Genomic DNA, 23,592 nt, shown 5'->3' on the forward strand with positions numbered 1-23,592 from the left:
TATAGTACAGAGCTGTGTACAACAGCAGTCTATTGGAAAAAAAATCATAGCAACCTGTGCCAAAGAAACTATCTCGTTCCCCATAGCAACAATCTTTTCCACAGTCTTGGTTTCAAAAGTAATCCAGGATCAGACTGGTTGCTAGAAGAAAAATAGTATTTTTTTTCTTTTTCCTTTAGGACACTTTCATACATTAGACCTCATATATAGCATATATGACGCAAGTAATAAATTGGATGCGTTTGTGTTTCTGGCAATTATTTGAAGCGCTGTGTTAAAACTAAATTAGGTTTCAACCACTGGGGCAAACAATATATTTTCCGTAAAAACACAATTACTGAAATATATTGAGTAATAACATAGGAAGACGCTTAGGACCAATGGCTGTGTGCTGTATCCATCTGTCCGCTTGTTAATATAGCGCATGATGCTGTAACTGAAGAGTCATTGCTGACAGGTACATGTAATGCTCTCTCCAGGCATCTGCACGCTGTGTACATCCTGCAATATTGCACCGAAACAAAGCTAAACAACAACACACTGCTTCAGGCTCCAAACTCAGAGATCAATGGTTTAATATTCCTGGTGAAGCTCTGCTGTTACATAAACCCTATCATCATTTTTATTATTATTATGGTGTCCCAGAGTTTACGTAACAGAGTGTTATCCTCACTCTCATTTCTATTCGGAATCAAAAAAGTAAAATTGAAATAAAAATGTATTGCTTAAAGGGGCACTATAGCGAAAATCTAAAAAAGAAATCATAATGAAAATGTAACGGCACGCTTCTATGATAATTTTGTGAGGAGAAATCATATTGAAAACATTATCTTAGTGACGAAAAATGAATTTATTGACGCAGTTTTGGCCCAGTACATTTATGATGGGGGGGGGGGGGGGGGAGGCAGAGGACAGTAAAATAGTCCTATTTAACCATTGGTAAGTATTCCCCCACGAGTCTGTGGAAGAAAGCATTGGATCATTCCAATGGCTCCCACAGCTCTCACAGGACCCAGTCTCTCAGCAGCACCCTGTATAGCTCACTATGGTGCTTATATGGCAGCACAGCACATCCAGGACTCCGCCCACACTTACACTAATCATGCCAAGCATACTGCCCTCTCCAATATACAAAATTGCAGGAAAAAATCCACCTGGTTCAAGTAACCCCTTCAGTACCTGGAGCTTCTAAAGGGGCCCATACACTGGTCGATTTCAGCCATCGCTCGAGCAGATTTTGATCGACTTGATCTATCTGACTGGATGGAAAATCCAGGTCGATATGCTGCTGGCAGCTTGAATGACAACATGGGCTCACCCACTGTTCTAGACATTTAAGGGGCCCATACACTGGTCGATTTCAGCCATCGATCGATTCTATCAAAAATCGATTCTATCAAATTCCCCATTCATCAATTTGCGGCCGATTTCGATTGATTTGATCTGACAGGATGGAAAATGTAGATCGATCTGCTGTTGGCAGCAGATCGATGGCCCATAGGGTTGTATTGGATCTAATGGTCCAATAATGCATTTAGATCGATTTCCAATAGATTTCATTCTAAAATCTATTGGAAATCTGTTCCTAGAGTGTGGCACACATCAGATAGATTCCTGTCAGATTCGACTTGACAGGCATCTGACAAATCTATCTGATGGTCAAATCTGCTACAAATCTATGTGTATGGCCTCCTTAGCGGATCCGAGATGAAAAACTAACTATAACAAGCAACTTCACTATACATGTTTCCTAAAGTTTATAGTTTACACAGCAAATCTAGCTGCAAACAGCTTCAACTGTTTATGATTATTTCTTCCTGTGATACAATAAGGGCAGCCATGTTCTGTTTGTCACATTACACACAGGCAAGCTGATAGCTTCTCTAGCCCTCAGCCTGCGACAAATTAACTCCCTCTTTCCTCCTCCCCTCTGCCTCTGAAATCTCTAGCTAGTAACCTCCTCCTGCCCAGTCTGAGCTCCTATAAGTCCTTGCTACATGGGACTGAGTGCCTTGGCATTCTGGAGAAGCTGTGGGCTTTTGTTTAGTTTATAGGGAATTAGAGTATTAAAACAAAACAAAAAAAGCATTTGGCTTGAGGAATGCCCTATAAACTATATGAAAGGAACACAATTATGCAATGAGTAAACGTTTATCTCGGATCCACTTTAAGATACTGGAATTGCTTGTATCATTTGACATCATCTCTTGCACAGGAAGCAGGGCTATAGAGTGGGTACAAAAATCATCTCTTCAGTTTAGAAAACCACTGACTCCGACTCCAGGTACCCAAAATTGCTCCTCGACTCAAACTTAACAGCCTTGACGAAGCACTACTGTATATCGTACTCTCCAAATATGCACATGTATTGCTTTCTACTGTATTTTTTGTTTATAAATCAAACATTTTAAAACCAAAAATTAAAGTTTTTCCCTGTAATCAAATTTTGAAATGTGTCAATCTATATGGCATGCCAGGCTTATGCACACACTCTGGTAGCCTGTCAGTATGCCAACTTTCCTCCTGATCCCTACTTCCGTCCATCTACCAGAACAAGAGTAAGGGGGATTGACAGGTTGACGACACTTCATCCCACAATGCACTTCATGCCAGAATACACTGAAGTTGAGTAGACAAATAGCAGCCCTGGAAGTTCAGTTTTAATGCTTAAAGTGAACCAGAGACGAAGCACCCTCGTGTATTTTACCATATAGATCAATGGGAACATTAGAGAAAACACCTACCTTGCTTTCTGTTTCATTCTTCACTGCTCAGCCTGCTTCTAATTAGGCCTGATAAAATACCCGACTGAGCATTCAGTCTGGCTTTGCTCAGGAATCATTATAGCGGAGTCATTATAGCAGAGCCAGAAGAGGGCAGGCTTGGGCTTGAAAAGACGTCAGAGAAGACAGACTCAGCTAGAATGATTCCTGAGCAAAGCCAGACTGAGGGCTGGTGCACACCAAAACCCGCTAGCAGATCCGCAAAACGCTAGCAGATTTTTAAACGCTTTTTTTTATTTTTATGAGGCGTTTTGCTAGCGTTTTGCGGATTGCTGCTGCGGTTTTCAGTATAGTAGATTTCATATATTGTTACAGTAAAGCTGTTACTGGACAGCTTCTGTAACAAAAACGCCTGCAAAACCGCTCTGAAGTGCCGTTTTTCAGAGCGGTTTGCGTTTTTCCTATACTTAACATTGAGGCAGAAACGCATCCGCAATCCAAAAAATGCCTCACCCAGGCATTTTTCGTTTCTGCAAAACGCCTGCCGCTCTGGTGTGCACCACCCCATTGAGATACATTGACCAAGCAGATCCGCAGCCGCAAGCGGATCTGAAAACGCCCAAAAAGCCGCTCGGTGTGCACCAGCCCTGAATGCTCAGTCAGGGATTTTATCAGGGCTGGTAACAATCAGGCTGAGCAGTGAAGGATGAAAGAGAGCAAGGTAGGTGGTTTCTAGAATGTTCCCACTAATATACATTATATGGTAAAATACATGAGGGTGCTTCGTCTCTGGTTCACTTTAATGCTGTCATATAGGCAGGAGAGTCTAATAAGAACTGAGAGGAAAAAAAATGTAAAGAGATTAAATGCAGCCTTATGCATAACACTGATTGGCTGCTGAAACCGCTTCACTTTCACATAGTAGGGCTAAACAAGTAGTGGGTACAAACCGAGCTACACTGTGTGGAAAATCAAAGAGGAGTCTAGTTAATGCAGGCATCACGCCGTAGTAGTGCAAACCTGCTACCGAGGGGGAAAAAGTGCCATAGTAGTGCAAACACGCTACCAAGGGGAAAAAAAATTGGTACATTTTAATATTATATATTTATAATATAAAATTTTAATATTATATTCATGTTTAGGAGGGACTGCTGCTAAACACGTACACATAACTAGGCAAAAAGAGGCATATTTAGAGAGATCAATGTCAAGCTAATATTGAGGCTCCTACCATTACATTATCCCCTCTCTATCCACTAGCAGACAACCTTGACCAGTGCGCACAACTATTAAGCAATATCTGATTTCTGATAAACTCTGACCTGTGTCCTGGGAATAGTGGGAATGTAACAGAGCAAAGAATAGAGCTGCATTTCAGAACATTATACGACGACCTTGCTCTTCAGATTAAAAGGTGTTCCTTGTCTCAGAGTAAACAAATAGTGTGTGATGTAAAGTGGTGTGATGCTAAGCCAAGGTCGCTGGAGATGTTCACGATTACAGTATTAACTAACCAAAACAATTCTATCACATGTGTATATCTGCATTCTAATACTGGGAATACACCATACAATTCTCGGTTATGCTGGGAATACACCATAAGTTTGTTCAGCAGATAGATGGTTCGATAGATAATTTTCGACATGTCCGATCTTATTTCCGATCATTTTTCTGATCGATTTTTCATAGAAGTGATTGGAAATCGATAAGAAAAGATAAGAAAATTGTTTGGAAATAAGATCGGACAGTAAATCGACTGAAAAATCTCACCGTGTATTCCCAGCATTAGATTTTCTGTTATGCTGGGAATACACGGGTCGTTTCTGGCGCTCAATTCTGCGCTCGATCGTTTTTGCTGCTCGATGCCCACTCTATTCTCTTCTACTCGTTTTTCTTATCTTTTTCAATTCACTTCAATGACAAATTGAGCGGCGAAACGATGGAACGGCGATCAGACTTATCAGAAATTTTTTTTCCATCTAATCAGCTAAAAAAACAGCCCATGCTTCCCAGCATTTAGCTGGGAATACACGGCTTGATTCCAAGCCATTTAGATGTCTCGATAGATAATTTCCGACACGTCCAATCTGTTGCCCAATCATTTCCGCTCTCGATTCTGCATGGAAGACAATGGGAAAAGATAAGAAAAACCAGTGGAAGCTAAGAGAATCGCCCACAGAATCTAGTGCGGAAAAAGATCAGGCGCGGAATCGAGCGGCAAAATCGAGCCGTGTAGGCCCAGCATTAGATTTACCTGCCAGATAGATAATTTACAACATGTTGGAAATGATCTATCTAACCATCTATCTGCTCAGCAATAAGGCATTGTTCTGCTCAGCAGGAGATAACCAGAAGACAATGCACCAGAGATAGTGATCAGTCTCTACAGTAAGTAATCTAACAGAAAATCTAATGCTGGGCATACATGGCTCGTTTTTGCCGCTCGAGTCCGCAGTCAATTCTTCTACTCGTTTTTTCTTATCTTTTTCCATTCACTGCTATCAGGGATCGAGCGGCAAAACGATCAGGCGGGAGATCGGACATGTCGGGAAATTATCTATCGAGCCATCTTAAAGAGAACCCGAGGTGGGTTTGAAGAATATTATCTGCATACAGAGGCTGGATCTGCCTATACAGCCCAGCCTCTGTTGCTATCCCAAACCCCCCTAAGGTCCCCCTGCACTCTGCAATCCCTCATAAATCACAGCCACGCTGCTGACAAACACCTTGTCAGAGCTGGCTGTGTTTATCTCTATAGTGTCAGTCTGCTGCTCTCCCCGCCTCCTGCAGAACTCCAGTCCCCGCCTGCATCCCTTCCCTCCCTGCTGATTGGAGGGAAGGGACGGGGGCAGGGACCGGAGATATGCAGGAGGCGGGGGAGCAGCTGAGACTGACACTACAGATGTAAACACAGCCTCACAGCACGGCTGTGATTTATGAGGGATTGCAGAGGGCAGGGGGACCTTAGTGGGGTTTGGGATAGCAACAGAGGCTGGGCTGTATAGGCAGATCCAGCCTCTGTATGCAGATAACATTCTTTAAACACACCTCGGGTTCTCTTTAATGGCTCAGAAACGAGCCGTGTTTGCCCAGCATAACAGAAAAATCTAACAGAAAATTGTATGGTATATTCCCAGCATTAAAGTCTAACGTGAACCCGAGGTGAAAAAAAACTGATGAGATAAACAATTGTATTTATTGTCCTACTAATACAAATTAGTTTTTTTAGATATCACATGGTTTTATTTTATATTGAATCATTTACAAAGTAGATTGAATGTTTTGTTGTCTTTGCACAGTGGCAGCCTAATAAGTGTCACTAAATGAAAATACATGAAAATACTATTGACCTTTTGCTATCACCGCCTGCTCTCAGAAGTTGTATTCTGCCAGAAAAGCTTTTATAGCTGTACTGCGCTTATCAGTGATGTTTACTAGATTTCCAGGTACAAGACAGAAGTCGTCACTTCCATGCCTAAAAATTAACTCTTTCAGGCAGCAAAATAAAACAAGTGAAACAGCTTGGTTACTAATATGTTTTGCACTGTACATGAACATGTTTATCTTACCATGTCGCCTCAGGTACACTTTGTTTGAAGATAATGGTCCGCACCATATCCAAGTATAAATCAGCTTTATTGAAGTTCCATAAAATGCTGTGTAGAAGCTACAGCCCGCTGTTTCAGGTTATATGCCCTTTTACAAGCCGCTCAGCACACACCATTCTGGATCAATGTACGTACTCTATATTTGTTCTTTTACCTTAGATGTTCTTTAAAAGAAAAATTGCATTATACTACAAATCCTTAGCTAATTGCATTCAGATGACACTGCAACGGAAGACAAGAGCAAAGCAAAATGCAACACAATGCAATTCTGTTGTGCAGTGTAAACCAGCCTGCTTCAGACTACAGCAATCAGACATAGCTTCAGGCAAAATTTCTGAAAAGGTTAAAAAATCCTAAATCAATCAGGACAAATGATCAGACACGCACTATGGAGGAGAGCGTGAGGTAATGCCAGCGACCATACTAAAAATTGGCAGCCAGTATAAAGCAAACAGCAGTCAAGGCCATGTAGGACTGGAGGGCCCTGCAGTTATCTGCTCAGACAGAATAAGCAATCATCTGCTAAATCCAGGCTCTCTCATTTTAGGCCAAATAAAAGGCACATTACAAGTATAAACCCTCACAGTACACTTGTGCTGAGCAGCTCTGAGGAGAGAGTGCAAACCAGCAGACATCAAACACAAAAATATGCCCGGTGCTTAACAATGGGATTTATAATTACGGTACAATTAAACCTAGTGGCCTGTAGACTTTGCTTAAAGGTGTTTCAAAGGTCTAATAGCTCCATGAAAAGGTACAGTTTGTGTAGCAAATAAACTATAGTGTATGTTTCCACTATGGGTGGTGCGTTTTCAAACAGTTATCCAGAAACACGCTGTAGGCAGAGCATTAGGATGATGCAAATCAGTTACAATCAGGGTCGTGGAGTCGGAGTCAAAGCAATTTTGGGTACCTGGAGTCAGAATCGGTGGTTTCATAAACTGAAGAGTCAGATGATTTTTGTACCGACTCCACAATGCATTTATTAGCAAGTTGTTCTATTCTACTCAGTAAAGTAGTTACATAAAAGAACCAATCCCAATACAATAAAAATTAAAGGGAACCTGAATTGAGAGGCGTATGTATGGTGGCTGCCATATTTATTTCCTTTTAAACAACACCAGTCTGGCAGTCCTGCTCATCTCTTTGGCTGCAGTAGTGTCTGAGTCACAACCCTGAAACAAGTATGTGGCTAACCTCTGATCTGCATGCTTCTTCAGCACGGCTAAAAGTATTAGAGGCAGAGGATCAGCAGGGCTGCCAATTTGAATTATTTAAAAGGAAATACATGCGTCAGTATCCATATCCCTCTCACTTCAGGTGTGCTGTAGGGAACCAACAACCCAATCTCATACACAATGGGGGAAACACGTGCAAACACATTTCTACTTCCCAAATTCAGAAATCTGAGATTTAAAAACAGAAAACTCAGAAACTTAGACCTAAAGAAAAAATAAAACTGGAAAATATGCACCTAATTATTTTTTCTATCATTTATCACGTTTCCCGTATATAGGCAAAATTTTTGGGCACAAAAAATATGCTGAAAAGTCACCCCCTTGGCCTATATGCAGGTCACTATTTGTTGAGCCTTTTTCTGCAGTGAGGGATGTTCGGTGTGGACTGACCCTCTGAAGATCGGAGAGTGTGGCGGTGATTCTGAACAGTGACATGCTTTACCAGCTGATCGGGGTGAGCGCACGGAGAGCAGCAGAAAGATCGGATGCGGGTGGTGGAGAGCAGAGCGGCAGCGGTCAGATGCCCGGGGAGAGCAGAGCAGCAGCGATGTATAGCTAAGATCACAGCAGGAGCGCTCTTCCGTGTTCATAATTTCACGCTTCCTGCTGTCTCTGAACCTTGTGAGCCCATTGGCTGGTGATAGTAAATGGGCTCTCAAGATGCAGAGACAGCAGGATGCGTGAGATTACGAACACGGAAGAGCGCTCCTGCTGTGATCTTGGCTATACATCGCTGCTGCTCTGCTCACCCCAGACACCCGCCAAGCAGACTACTGCAGATGGCCCCAAACATCCTCTCAACCAGGCACTCCTGCAGAGAAAACTCCTGCGGTGAGCCCTGGACTACCTCTCAGCCCCGCACTCCTTCAGAGGTAATCCGCAGAGCATTGAATCTGCTACTGTGTCAGCACATGGCAGATCTCCTGCAGGTTTGACTTCAGGGTGCCACAGACATCAAATAGCTTTTAGCAGACGAAATACAGAGGGAGTTGGTAAATACAGAGGGGTAACGTGACGGGGCTATATACAGGGGGGGTAGTGTGTGACAGGGGGCTGTTGCACAAGCTGCCAAACTGTCCAGTCCTGTCAGTTAACAGCTGGTATCAGTTTTGTGTCTTTCTATGGATGTGTTCACATAATCTTTTGATAGATAGATAGATAGATAGATAGATAGATAGATAGATAGATAGATAGATAGATAGATAGATAGATAGATAGAGGCCATGTAATTTGTTCATATTGTTTGACAGACAATCAGCCTGCACATAATAATCTTTACTACTGACAGACATAAAGAAAACAAAAATCAGACAGCACCAACTCCCTTTATCTAAAACCCCACCCCCTAACAATGCGATAGAGGTGGTTGTTTTTTCATAGATATACATTTGCACAAAAGGGAGATACTCTTTGCTTGGCAGTTGGAAAAAGCAGTTATTTCCTACAATGCAACAAGGTTCACAGAAAGTAAACTGCTAGGACCTAGGTCCTAACATCACACTGTGGGAGGGGTTTCACTACACACACACACACACACACACACACACACACACACACACACACACACACACACACACACACACACACACACACACACACACACACACACACACACACACACACACACACACACACACACACACACACACACACACACACACACACACACACACACACACACACACACACACACACACACACACACACACACACACACACACACTTCAAGAAGAAGATAAAGATGGGGAAGGGGGTAAAAGCAGTTATTTCCTACAATGCAACAAGGTTCACAGAAAGTAAACTGCTAGGACCTAGGTCCTAACATCACACTGTGGGAGGGGTTTCACTACACACACACACACATGCGCACACACACACACACACACAGTACACACATACTCACACTCACACACACGCACGCGCGCACACACACACACGCACACACTTCAAGAAGAAGATAAAGATGGGGAAGGGGGTAAAAGCAGTTATTTCCTACAATGCAACAAGGTTCACAGAAAGTAAACTGCTAGGACCTAGGTCCTAACATCACACTGTGGGAGGGGTTTCACTACACACACACACGTGCGCTCACACACACACACACACAGTACACACACACGCACACACGCACACACGCACACACGCACACACGCACACACGCGCACGCGCACGCGCACGCACACGCACACGCACACGCACACGCACACGCACACGCACACGCACACGCACACGCACACGCACACGCACACACGCACACACGCACGCACGCACGCACGCACGCACACACACACACACACACACACACACACGCACACACACACGCACGCACACACACACGCACACACACACACACTTCAAGAAGAAAATAAAGATGGGAAAGGGGGTATCAGTTACTTATTGGGATGAAGTTCAATACTTGGTTACAATTCCTCTGTAAATTCCAGCAATGCTTATATTTTGGCTCAGCTTTTTTTCACCAAAACAGAACTACTGAAAGATATTAAGACGTAAAAGTCTATCACCTGACACCCACAAACTTGCAGGATGGCATGGCGAAAAAAAAATATGATCTTACATGCTAGGAAAATGGCAATCTCTGGCAAAGGAAAATGGCAAAGGAGAAAGGACTGAACTGTTAAACTTATATAAAAATATTTTATATAAAATAAACCTTAAAAACAATAATCAGTTGATTTAATTACCGGTACCTGTGTCGGAGACATAGGTAACAGGATCTGGCTTTTTCACTTTCAGTGGCTTTGTAATCGGGGAAGAAATCTCCGGAGGTTTTTTCGTCTTCTTAATGGGTGGGGTTTCGTCTTCAGAATCTGCAGATCATCAAGAGTTTGCATTACACTGACAAACTGGAGCATGTGAGCATGTATGTTTACTGTACATCATGATAACCATGGCTGAGTCACCCTATATACAGTCACAAAGTTTTAGGTCTTATGCAAGGTACAACGCAAATATTCTGACAGATTTTCTGTCAGATCGATTATTTCCATCATGTCCGATCTGATTTCCAGTCGACTTTCAGTTCACGTCTAAGAAAATTGATTGAAAAATTGTTTGGAAATCAGATCAGACGTGTTAGAAACAGTCGATCTGACTGTAAATCTGTCAAAATTGCATCATGTGTATCTAGCATTGGAATTTTGTCAGAAACATCTGATATGTATGCTTGTTCAGGCTTTATGGCTAAAGGTAGCCATACACTGGTCGATTTGCCATCAGATTCGACCAACAGACAGATCCCTATCTGATCGAATCTGATCAGAGAGGGATCGTATGGCTACCTTTACTGCAAACAGATTGTGAACCGATTTCAGCCTGAAACCGATCACAATCTGTTGTGGTGGTGCTGCCGCCGCTCCCCCCGCCCGCATACATTACCTGCTCCGCTGGTGCGACTGCCCCCGGTCACCGCTCTTCTTCTCCGTCTCCGCTCTGGTCTGGTCTCCGGCATGCTTCCCTTCTTCCTGTCTGGGGGAAGTTTAAACAGTAGAGCGCCCTCTACTGTTTAAACTTCCTGCCGGGACAGGAAGAAGGGAAGCATGCCGGAGACCAGACCAGAGCGGAGACGGAGAAGAGCGGAGATCCGGGAGTCGCGCCGGTGGAGCAGGTAATGTATGCGGCTCTATTGCGTCGGTCGTCGGGCACTCGAACGCCGCTAGCGATGCGCTCTTTACCTGCGGGCGATTGACGGTTATTTTCCGCACGGCGCGATCGACGGAATCGGACGGAATGGATCGAAATTCGGCGTGTAGCGTTAACGATTGGCAGCAGATTCGATCCCAGTGATCGAATCTGCTGTCAAAACGGGCGCAAATCGGGCCAGTGTATGGCCACCTTAAGAGTATTACAGAAACACGATGAGCAGGACAGCCAGGCAACTGGTATTGTTTAAAATTAAATACATATGTCAGCCTCCACATCCCAACGACCTGTGGCTAATAACAGATTGGGCGGTTTGCATTGTAAAGGTGGCCATACACTTATAGATTTGCAGCAGATTCGACCATCAGATAGATTTCTGACAGATGCCTGTCAAGTCCAATTTGACAGGAATCTATCTGATGTGTGCCACACACTAGGAACAGATTTCCAATAGATTTCAGAATTAAATCTATTGGAAATCGATCTAAATGCATTATTAGCAAGCTTCTTAAGTGAATTATCATTGGAAATACCTATTGATGTGTGGTGGTAAGTTTTCTCTTGCCTTATCTCCAGCATGCTCTTATGCTGGGTACACGCGATGTGATTTCCCAGTCGAACGATTATTTCCGACATGTACGATCGTGTCTCGATTGATACAGCCGTCGATTTACTCATGTTAAGTATACAAAATCGAAAACTATCGATCAAAACCCGATCAAACATGTCAATAAATAAAATAATCAATCCTGTTGATTGAGCGGGAAATAGCATCGTTTGTACCCAGCATTCGTGAATTGAGGCCATCGTTTTCTAAACTGTCCTTTAAAGAGAAACTCCGACCAAGAATTGAACTTTATCCCAATCAGTAGCCGATACCCCCTTTTACATGAGAAATCTATTCCTTTTCACAAACAGACCATCAGGGAGCTCTGTATGGCTGATATTGTGGTGAAACCCCTCCTACAAGAAAAGTAAATACTATTGGAAGTTTCCTGTCTGTTAACCTTGCTGCATTGCGGGAAATAGCTTTTAACAGCTGTTTCCAACTGCCAAAAAACCATGGAGCAGCTACATTACCTGCCAACAGTAAAAATGTTCACTGGAGTTCCTCTTTAACATATCAAGAACAGATGTAGTGAACCCTGCCTGAGAGTAACCAGAATGGGGCAGATGGTTATAGGTATAAAGCTAAAATACTTCGGACACATAATGAGAAACTAGGATTCATTGGAAAAGACTCCTGCTGGGAAAAATTGAGGGCAAAAAAAAGGAGGGGACGGCAGAAGAGATGGCTAGATTGTATCATGGAAGCAACAAACATGAGCTTGTCCCTCAAGCTTCGAGAGGCAGTAGAGGATAAAGGGGCCTGGCGTGCTGTGGTCCATGGGAACACAAAAAGTCAGACTCGACTGAATGGTGACTGAACAAAAACAAAAAATCAACAACTAAATCCTCTTAAGCATCCCAACGGACTATAAACAGCAAAGAAATATCAGACAACATAAAGTAAGTGAAGACACGGATGAGGATTTCACCTGAATCCAAAACTGCCCTCTTTTTCTTCTTAACTTGCTGCTTTTTCTTCACATCATCGTCGCTGCCTGGACTCTTCAACTAAATAGGAAAATCAAAAGGTTTATCATAAACCAAAAGGATATAGTATCCGATTGCTCTTTACATTTCTGACATACAAAAGACCTCACTGAAACAATAAGGGGAATTTACAGCAAGATGTGTTTTTGCTATAAGAAAACAGTTGCTGGGTGTCTTCTCTGTTTAACAAATACCGTATTTTCCGCCGTATAAGGCGCTCCGGAATATAAGACGCACCCAGGTTTAGAGGGCAAAATCCAGAGAAAAAAAAAATACTAAACCTGGTACGTCCATATTCCAGGAGCATCTTGTACATGTTATCCCTCAAATGGTAGCCTCCTGTTTGCCACAGGTGTCTCCCAGTCTGCCCCATGCCTCCTCCCAGTCTGCCCCATGCCTCCTCCCAGTCTGCTCCATGCCTCCTCCCAGTCTGCTCCATGCCTCCTCCCAGTCTGCTCCATGCCTCCTCCCAGTCTGCTCCATGCCTCCTCCCAGTCTGCTCCATGCCTCCTCCCAGTCTGCTCCATGCCTCCTCCCAGTCTGCTCCATGCCTCCTCCCAGTCTGCTCCATGCCTCCTCCCAGTCTGCTCCATGCCTCCTCCCAGTCTGCCCCATGCCTCCTCCCAGTCTGCTCCATGCCTCCTACTGTCTGTCCCATCACCCCCTTCGTCTACCAGTCCCCACTCAGGTCCTGTGTGCGTCCTCCTCTCTCCCCATGTCACCTCCACGTTGTCCCCCAGCATGTCTGCACTTCTGTGCCTGGCTGCCCACGCGTGCTGTCTGGCTCCCGCTGTGTGCTGCCTTCCACCCCCGTGATGTCTGGCCCCAGCTGTGTGCTGCCTTCCACCCGTGTAATGTCTGGCCCCAGCTGTGTGCTGTCTTCCACCCCCGTGATGTCTGGCGCCAGCTGTGTGCTGCCTTCCACCCGCGTAATGTCTGGCCCCAGCTGTGTGCTGCCTTCCACCCGCGTAATGTCTGGCCCCAGCTGTGTGCTGCCTTCCACCCCCGTGATGTCTGGCCCCAGCTGTGTGCTGCCTTCCACCCCCGTGATGTCTGGCCCCAGCTGTGTGCTGCCTTCCACCCCCGTGATGTCTGGCCCCAGCTGTGTGCTGCCTTCCACCCCCGTGATGTCTGGCCCCAGCTGTGTGCTGCCTTCCACCCCCGTGATGTCTGGCCCCAGCTGTGTGCTGCCTTCCACCCCCGTGATGTCTGGCCCCAGCTGTGTGCTGCCTTCCACCCCCGTGATGTCTGGCCCCAGCTGTGTGCTGCCTTCCACCCCCGTGATGTCTGGCCCCAGCTGTGTGCTGCCTTCCACCCCCGTGATGTCTGGCCCCAGCTGTGTGCTGCCTCCCCCTGCGTGATGTCTGTGCTTCTGTGCCCCGCATGCTCTCTGGCCCCCGCTGTGTGCCCGGCTCGTGCTGCCTGAACCCCGCTGAGTGCTGCCTCCCCCCGCGTGATGTCTGCCCCCCTCCCTCCCCGGGTGTTGAGCGGCAGCTGCTTACCTCCTCCATCATGCCCGCGAGGACTGCAGACCTCCGTCTTCTGTGTACGGCTTCCTCTAGTGCCGGGCTTCTAATGACGCGTCATTAGTTCCAACCTGTCCGATCACCGCGGCGGATCGATACCGCGCTTGATCCCCGCAGGCGGATAATAGAAAAAACGAAGAGCTGATAAGAAGCACCCGCGGGGACGAGCGGCAATCGATCCGCGAGCACGGGTGGTGACACGCCGGCGCATAAACGAACCGTGTATGCCCAGCATTAGAAAAAAGTGTACGCTTGATATCCACCAAGCTTTCAGCCAGCAGTTAACTGGCACATGCATAGACACTGCAAAAGCAGTCTATTAAGACTCAGTTATCTCTACAAGCCACTCACCCATCACATCCCTATATAATACACAGGCCAGACGAGCGCTTTCTCGATGCACTTCCCTCAAGTAGCCAATGTGATTTTGAATAAATTGGGGAGGGGTGGCTTTTATCCAAAAGTTATGCCACCTGTGCAAAAAGTCCCCCTGTAAATAACAGTTCAGTAGTGCTAACAGCTGCCACTGCATAGTATCTTCTATTCAGTTTAAAAAAAACAGATAGGAAAATTACCTCTCTGCTTACAATCAGTGAAGCTTGAACACAGAAGCTTTCGGCTATTCCATTCCGTGCAAATTTGATCAATCTGCAAAAAAATCTAATTTCTCAAAAATAAGGTCTATTGGGGCGGGGCAGTGGCGGCAGATGAATGACCCATACCGTTGCACTGCATCGAACAATGCAATGCTGCAGTTTGACCGGGTTTCAAGAGATTCTTTGTTGGAATCTATTAAAAATTTATTTTGTATTGTGTGGTAGGAATCAAAAGACTTCCTGCATTAATTTTCCGAAAGGAAACGATTGTTTTGCCACAATGGGTGACAATCTATAAGTGTATGGCAAGCTTAAGTCTATTAACCATTTTAGACAATTCTTTCAACCAAGGGTTGGTAATTAGAAGTTTTTTTTGGTGTGTTCAAACTGACTCTAGGTCCACTTCAAATACAAATTGTGATTATTTACTGCCTCTACATTGTTAATATGTTCGTGATGGTAATTCTAGGACTGTAGGTGAAAAGGGGAATAAAGCTCAAACCATAGTGCTGTACAGCAAGTGAAAGTAAAACAAAAGTAAACATAAAATAATCTATACAGTAACCTTATTCTTTGACTTCTTCGTTCCGACGAGTACATCAGAAGCTTTATCTTTAGGTTTCTCATTAGTATTTTTCTTGGAAACTGGTCCAATAGAAAAGAATTTTCGAATATCCTTCAAAACAAAGACATGAGAACTATTCAGTTCATCTGACAGATGTAAAGCAAGATTCAATTCAGGAAATAATCTTTAGAAGGAAAATTTCACTAAACGAGCTCTGTCGCCAAAGTCTAAATACATGTAAACTTATACAGATAAGTAGTATGTTTCTTCCAGAGTAAAATGTGTCGTAAATGACTTTTCTCCTATGTTGCTGTCACTTACAGTAGGTAGTAGAAATGTGACATTAGCAACAGGTTTTGGACTAGTTGATATGTCCATGGGGGATTCTCAGAATAGCCTTTATTCTACCTAATAAAACCCCTGTGCCCGTGTCCGTGCTCTTGCGTACCGGGCATGCGCGGCACACGGGCAGACTTTAGAGCAGAAGGAGGACGGGGCGGCGTGGTACGCGCCCAGGAGCACGCTCGGTGCACGTGCATTCGCAGTGACACGGCCAGGAGGCGGGTTGTGAGGGTGACCTAGAGCCCGTTATTGTAACAGGCTTAGGTCCACTAGTTCTTTATAAAGACACTCCCTGAAAAAGATTTATACATAGATGCTGACCAGCCTCTGTGCACTTTTTTGGCAGTTGGATGGAGCAACTGCCATTCACTAAGTGCTTTTGAAAATAAAGACAACCCTGAGAATCCGCCATGAAGCGTATGGACTAGTCCAAAACCTGTTCCTCTGTCAGATTCCTACTACTAACTGTAAATGACAGCAACATAGGAGAAAATGAATGTATGGCTCATTATACTTTAGAGTAAACATATTTCTTATCTGTGTACAGTATTTTAAATGTTAACGTTTTCGCGACAGTGGTCCTTTGAACAAAACAAAAAAAACACTAAGCATAAATGAGAGCTACACAAATACTCAGTTTCATCACTCGTTGCCAGTATAAAATATCAAAACTGATGGTAAGCGTCACCATTTGGAGTATAAAATACCCCCAAAATTGCCCAAATTCTGTACGAGTAATAAGTTGAACTGGGAGGGAACGCTTGTTGCTCCACCCAAGCCTGCAGAAGAATGCAACAGCTATGTAACATTTTGGGCTCGATTCACAAAGCGGTGCTAACCCAGTTAGAGACGTGATAAGTTTAGGCGTGATAAGTTTAGGCATAATACGTTTAGGCATGCTAAGGTTAGATAAGTTTAGATCGCGTGCAAAGTCCCGCACGCAAAGCAGCGCCATTAAACTCTATGCGAAGTGGACCAGACTTTGCTAGCGCAAAACTTTTGATCAGCTGTGCACTGCGGTGCTAACGCAGTTGGTGCTTAAACTTATCACGCCTAACCTTATCACGCCTAACCTTATCACGCCTAACCTTATCACGCCTAACCTTATCACGCCTAAACTGAGTTTAGGCGTGATAAAGGGCTTTTCACCAGGGTGATAACTGTTAGCACCGCTTTGTGAATCAGGCCCTTTGTGTTGGAAGTGGCAGTATTTGCATATTAAAACAAAGTAATCTGAAACTAATGTCTACCAATTTCCTTCCAATGCAGGGAATGCCTTCTTTCTCAACCGATTAGGAATTCTATTTTTGAATTTAAAAAAAATGGTCCTTTGACTCTGGTGCTGCAAGATGAAAGTATTTGTTTACATTTAATGTATTTGTTTACATTTAATGCAACATACACCATCAGCGCATGTTGCATTAAATGTAAACAACACACGCTGTGAATGTTGCAGCATCAAAAACATTCATTTGGAATGGCAACATCACCTGAGCACTGAAAATGCATTCAGCAGAGCACTGCAATACTAGAAGAGGAACAGCCCCATAAAAAAATATTTATATACATAGGTCCATTTTGCGCTGTCCACTGTGCAGAGCTGGGTAGAGAAGTTGTTAGGTTGGCACTGCAGCAGGGAAATGTTCTTGAGCGGGGAGCTGGTAGACCCCACAATGCTTCTCACACTGAATGGCTGTGACTGTGTGCTCTGATCAATAGGATAGCGATATGCTGCACAGGAGAAGGAGAGAGAGGAGAGGAGACCGGCACCGCAGTCAACTGTTTATTCCATAGTGCGACAAAAGGACAAGCATAAAAACACAATAGTGCAAACATGCAACATACCAATCTAGGCGGCAGTGTGGGTGATGGTGGATGCTGGGCACCGTATGCCTTCTGTGCCACTGTGCAGTGCGTTACAGTCAGAGAAAGACATGAGAACACTCAAAGGTGACGCTGACAGTGCATCCCTCAAAAAGTGCATAAGTGCATAAGAACACACAATTTCACCCCCAATTTGTGTCGCCCGCCAATATTGAACTTGATGCTATGGGTGTCATTGCGGGGCTCAATGCTGTACAGATGTGGGCAATAGCAGAGTGACATGTTCTGTGTCTATGAACAAGGGAGGAGGGACAACTGCAAAGCAGGTGGGCGGGGTAACAAGGGCAACAATAGACTCAGCCACCAATTGTTGCTAAAGGTTGCATACACACATCCAACTTTGGCCAAATTTTACATATTGGCATATTTACCTGCACAATCTGTTTATAGTATTCAAAATCTGTTCAACCCGATACTACATGGAAGTGGTAAAATTGGTCAGTGATTTAGCCAATCAAAATTGGATGCGTTTCTGCACCCTAAAGCCGCATCTACACGCGTAGATGCGGCGGCGATGCGGCTCGATTGATAAGATCCGACAGGACGGATCTCCCCACCGCCGATTCCCTGCTCGTTCCCCGCGAGGAGACAATGGCAGGGAATCAAGTGGAAAATAAGCGGCGCCAGCGGGGAGTCGAATACGGCGCACGCGCGGCGAGCGGGGATGCGGAAGAGGCGATCCGGCGGCTAATCGATGCATCCATCACGCAGGATCATTAAACAGAACCTGTACCGAGTAAAATCATTTAAAATAAACACGAGGTAACTTCAAATGAACATTACATAGTTACCTTGCCATCAGTTCCTCTCAGCAGTGCACCATTTTCTTCTTACAGTGATCCCTTCCAGTTCTGACAACATTTTGTCAGAACTGAAATATATCAGTTGCTGTCAGTTACAGCTGAGAGGAGAACTGATGTGTCCATGTTTCCCTACGGCTCAAGTGGGTGATATTACAGTTTAACAGTGTGCTGACCAGAAAGCTGTTATGGGGTAATAGCCATTTTCAAAATGAAGGGTGAAAAGGAATAATTTGCATATTTAGTAGCGGTGCATTGTGGGTAATCACAAATGTTCACTTATAGCTGAGTAATTGCATATTTCTTTCTGTTTTAGGAAGGCAAATTACACCAAGCTTTGCTTTTTTTTAGTAGGAGGTCTTTTCGGTCCCTTTTATCCCCCTATACATTCCGAGTGGTTTGGGTCACCCTGAGCTGCTTGGTTACTCTGTTGTACTGGTCCAAGCCCTATCTCATTCAGTTGTATCAATGCCTGCCATGTACTGATGAGGACCAAAAGTCTGATACAGGCTGTCTACATGTGGGATTGATATGACTGTGTAAAATTTAAAGCTATATGCTTGCTTTACACCAGCGGCTCTGGATGCTTGCTTGGCTTACTAAGGGGGGAAAGGGGTAATTTTCATATTTAGTAGCAGTGCATTGTGGGTAACCACAAATGTTCACTTATAGCTGAATTATTGCAGATTTCCTTCTGTTTTAAAAAGGCAAATTACACCAATACAGTGTGCGGCATTGCAGGAAGTGACGACAGTGGAACGCACGATGGAACACGGAAGAGGTGAGTCATCCCCGCCCGCTCCCTCTAACTAATAGTGGCGGCTGCTACTGTGCTTAAGCAGGAGGGGGAGTGCACATGGGGGACCAAGGTGAGGGGGGGGGGGGGGGGTGGGTCTTGCTGAGCTTAAGCTGGAGGGGGAGTGCACATGGGGGACCCAGTTGAGGGGGGGTCCAACCCCCCTCCCCAACGCTGTATGCTACGCCGCAGGTCGGCTAGTACAGAAGATTCCCTCTACACAGGTAAGGATCTTATTTTTCAGATTATTTTTCCCCCCCACAGGATTACTTTAACCCTATTTTTTTCAAAAGGAGTAAAGAAAGAAACTTGTACCAGGCAGATGATATGTGGATGGCAAGTTCTAGTAATAAAATTATTAGACTATAATTCCTGTAACCAGATACATTTTAACAAAAAAAACATATTTTAACAGTTATTATTTAGTAGAGTGATGCTGTTATGCACATCACAGCTCTCTTCAGCACTAGTTAAACTGCTGGGTAACCTGAAAAACGACAACTACGGCACCTCAGACAAGAAATAACATCACTACATGTGAGAACAAACCTCCAGCCTTGTGACACAATGCTGTCACCTAGAAATCAGGAACATATTTTACAAGTAGAGAAAAAACACAAGGAATTTATACCATTTAGTGGTAATGTAAAGTCTCCTCCAACCAAATACCATAGTTTTCTTTCCAGACAGTCACAGGCAATAAAGCTTTGTGAAGATTTAAAAGAAAAAAAAAAAAAAAAACAAAAAAAAAAAACACATCAAGCACGCAAGCCCAATGTTTACATCCTGCATCACATGACTGCAGCCAATGACAGCAGAGAAGTACGTTGCCTGGCTCCCAAGATAGCAGCCGCTGGTGTCAGCAGCACATTACCCAGCATCCTCCGTAACACTTGGAGTCACAGCCAGGCTCAAATGAATTCAATGACAGGAGTCTCACTGCTACAGAGAGGGCCAAGTGTGTAGATCACAAGCATGCCAGTAATAAGCTGAAGCCTTTCTCACATGTTTGTATGAACATCCTGCAGCTATCCAGCTACTGTGGAACCACAGGTCCCAGCAACTCTATAGACTGCTGAAGTCATGTGATTCTGCACTGTATCCAGCACATGAATACTGTCAGAATATAGGTTCTATAATGACAACACAAGGTAGTTAATCCAAATAAGTATGCGGCAAAATGCATTGTTCCACCTACAGGAAAAAATGTTGCAACACGAATTACGCAGCTTCCGGATTTTGAATAATTTTATTTATAATAAAATGTATTAATTATGTATTTATAACAAATGACTAAAGAAGTGTGTCCAGCCCCAGTCCGATTATGGTGTGACAGTCCTGCACTGCATGAAAATTCAGGTGATCTTCCAAACCAAATTATGCCCAAAACATTTTGCACCATATATCTGAATTTGTGTAGAGCACGGAAAGGTCTTTAAAGAGAATCTGTATTGTTAAAATCGCTCAAAAGTAAACATACCAGTGCGTTAGGGGACATCTCCTATTACCCTCTGTCACAATTTCGCCGCTCCTCGCCGCATTAAAAGTGGTTAAAAACAGTTTTAAAAAGTTTGTTTGTAAACAAACAAAAATGGCCACCAAAACAGGAAGTAGGTTGATGTACAGTATGTCCACACATAGAAAAATACATCCATACACAAGCAGGCTGTATACAGCCTTCCTTTTGAATCTCAAGAGATCATTTGTGTGTTTCTTCCCCCCTGCATCTCTCATGCACTGAAGTTTCAGGCTGCTCTTTTCTTCCTGCAAACAGCTTTGCCCTTGTTTGTAATTCCTCAGTATGTGAAAGCCCAGCCAGCTCAGAGGACGATTTATCCAGCTTGTAAAACATAAGAGAGGAGAGAGAAGCTGCTCTAATCTAAATAGCACACAGGCAGTGTGCAGAGAGGGGCCTGGAAGGAGGGGGAGTTCATAGCAGAACCACAACACTGAAGAACTTGGCAGCCTTCCAGACACAGGCCGACAAGTCTGACAGGGGAAAGATACATTGATTTATTACAGAGACAGTGATAGTATAAAGTGCTGCAGTAAGCTAGAACACATTAGAATAGCTTTTGTAACTTGTAGGATGATAAAAAACAGGATGCAATTTTTGTTACGGAGTCTCTTTAAGATTTCTTGCCATCTAGGGCTCCCTCGTTTCTTGTTGCTTTGATGGCTGTCAAAAGTGAGGGAAAAACTAAACAGGGACACAGAAGACAATAAAAAACCTCTCAAAGGACAAATGTAACGAGAGTGATATGGAGGATGCCATATTTAGTTGCCTGGCTAGCCTGCTGATCCGCTTCCTCTAATACTTTTAGCCACAGACACTGAACAAGCATATGAAGATCAGGAGTTTCTGACATCACTATCAGATCTGACAAGATTAGCTGAATGCTTGTTTTTGTTGTAATTCAGACATTACTGCAGCCAAATACATCAGCAGAGCTGCCAGGCAACTGGTATTGTTTATAAGTTAATAAATATGGCATTGTCCATATTATTCTCAATTCAGTTGTCCTTAAACGGACAGATGTCAGAAACACCTGATAAGCTGCATGCTTGTTCAGGGTCTATGGCTAAAAGTATTAGAGGCAGAGGATCAGCAGTATAGCTAGGCAACTAGTATTGTTTAAAATGAATAAATATGTCAACCTCCATATCCCTCGTTACAGTTGTCCTTTAAAGGGAACCTAAACTGAGAAGTATATGGATTTTTCCTTTTAAAATAATACCAGTTGCCTGACTCTCCGGCTGATCCTGTGTTTCTAATAGTTTTAGCCACAGCCCCTGAACAAGCATGCAGATCAGGTGCTCTGACTGAAGTCAGACTGGATTAGCTGCATGCTTGTTTCAGGTCTGTGATTCAACCACTACTGCAGCCATAGAGATCAGCAGGACTGCCAGGCAACTGGTTTGGTTTAAAAGGAAACATCCATATCCCTCTCAGTTTAGGTTCCCATTTAAAGTGAACCTCCAGACTAAAAATCGACTCAGCAGCACTGAAAAGTCCTGGTGTTTCTTTAACAGTTTTACAGCATTAGAACTTTGTTTCTCTTATACAAGCCTCATTTTTAGCTGCACAGAGGAAAACTGCCCGGGCATTTTTCCCCTGATGCTGTACAAAGCATGATGGGATTTCTTATGATGTTGTTCTCGTTCTGCTGTTTTGGTGCAATTTTTTTTTTTTACGTTTTGAATTTGACATCTAAGCCTAGGGTGCGCAGCTTTAAGGGGTGATCAGGACATATGACAGTTGGAACTGTGTCTCATGCTCCCTGTCACCTCCTTTCAACCAAAAAGATGGCTGCCCCCATGAAATCACAAACATTTGCCTGTTCTTTTAAAACAGGGTGGGTAAGAGATTATATTACCTATCTATATTTTTTTTTATATATTCTTTATTTATAAAGAAGGTGTGAACAAAGCAAAAAGAAGAATCATACTTATAAAAAGGTAAAGTCCACGATTAACTATCTATTTTAATTAACATAACTAATGTAGCTTAATGACAGTATGTTTGTTTAGGCTGAAGTTCCCCTTTAAGGCCCATACACATGCATGACTAAAGTCGGCTGAAGCGGCAAATAACAGCCTGCAACAATAGTTGTGCATGTGTACAGCAGCCTCTGAGCGTGGCTCCAACAAGCAATCCACCCAGCGGATCAACTTGGCCAAGCAACACTCAACTTCACGTGCATGCCGCTGCCAATCACACACCCCTATGTCGTCCCTCTGCTGTATAGCGTGTCATCAGCTATACAGCTGACTCGCATCTGTGCAGCCCGGCTCAGCCATAATGACCAAGGAGATTGGATCCCGATCCCTGATGGGCGACATCAGTCAACAGTGTGTACACACCGTTAGCAACAGAGTCAATCACTTTGAAGCCAACAGTAAACTACACAAGACCAGTTTACATACTTGTAATCAACTGTAGCCTGTTTATTGATTGAATTGATTCACTAAATGTGGGAAATGTGAGTGGTGCTACATGCGAGTTTCCAAAGTAACACGGGTTGCTCCAACAGCGTAACACACTCAACCTGTCGGAAATACCGGTAAATGTGCTATGCGCTCCCTGTGCTCGGCAAATCTAACGAGATTTTGTGAATATGCCTCGAAGTGTCTTCTAAGCTAGCACAGCAGCAATTTTAAAAGCCCTTTTCCACGAACAGTTGATAGGCAGTGAAAGAATAAAGGCTGCCATACACTGTTCGACTGCCACCACATCGACAAACAGATAGATCCCTCT

General features: G+C 44.0%; 1 protein-coding gene across 2 annotated transcripts in view; it reads right to left on the reverse strand.

Moving 5' to 3' along the window:
- The window catches only part of RFC1 (replication factor C subunit 1), an 85,332-nt gene that overhangs the window by 57,140 nt on the left and 4,600 nt on the right, over positions 1 to 23,592 (reverse strand). Inside the window, exons 1-4 of one of the 2 annotated variants that reach the window (XM_068278462.1) lie at positions 19,966 to 20,003; positions 15,513 to 15,623; positions 12,768 to 12,846; positions 10,278 to 10,397 (exon numbers count right to left, since the gene is read on the reverse strand). In XM_068278462.1, coding sequence (XP_068134563.1) covers positions 10,278 to 10,397; positions 12,768 to 12,846; positions 15,513 to 15,623; positions 19,966 to 19,968 — 313 coding nt within the window. In that variant the 5' untranslated portion in view covers positions 19,969 to 20,003. Of the gene's footprint in view, positions 1 to 10,277; positions 10,398 to 12,767; positions 12,847 to 15,512; positions 15,624 to 19,965; positions 20,004 to 23,592 lie in introns of those variants that run through there. The other variant, XM_068278461.1, reaches the window with a different exon arrangement.

Source organism: Hyperolius riggenbachi, chromosome 1 (assembly GCF_040937935.1).
Source record: "Hyperolius riggenbachi isolate aHypRig1 chromosome 1, aHypRig1.pri, whole genome shotgun sequence".
Lineage (NCBI taxonomy): Eukaryota > Metazoa > Chordata > Amphibia > Anura > Hyperoliidae > Hyperolius > Hyperolius riggenbachi.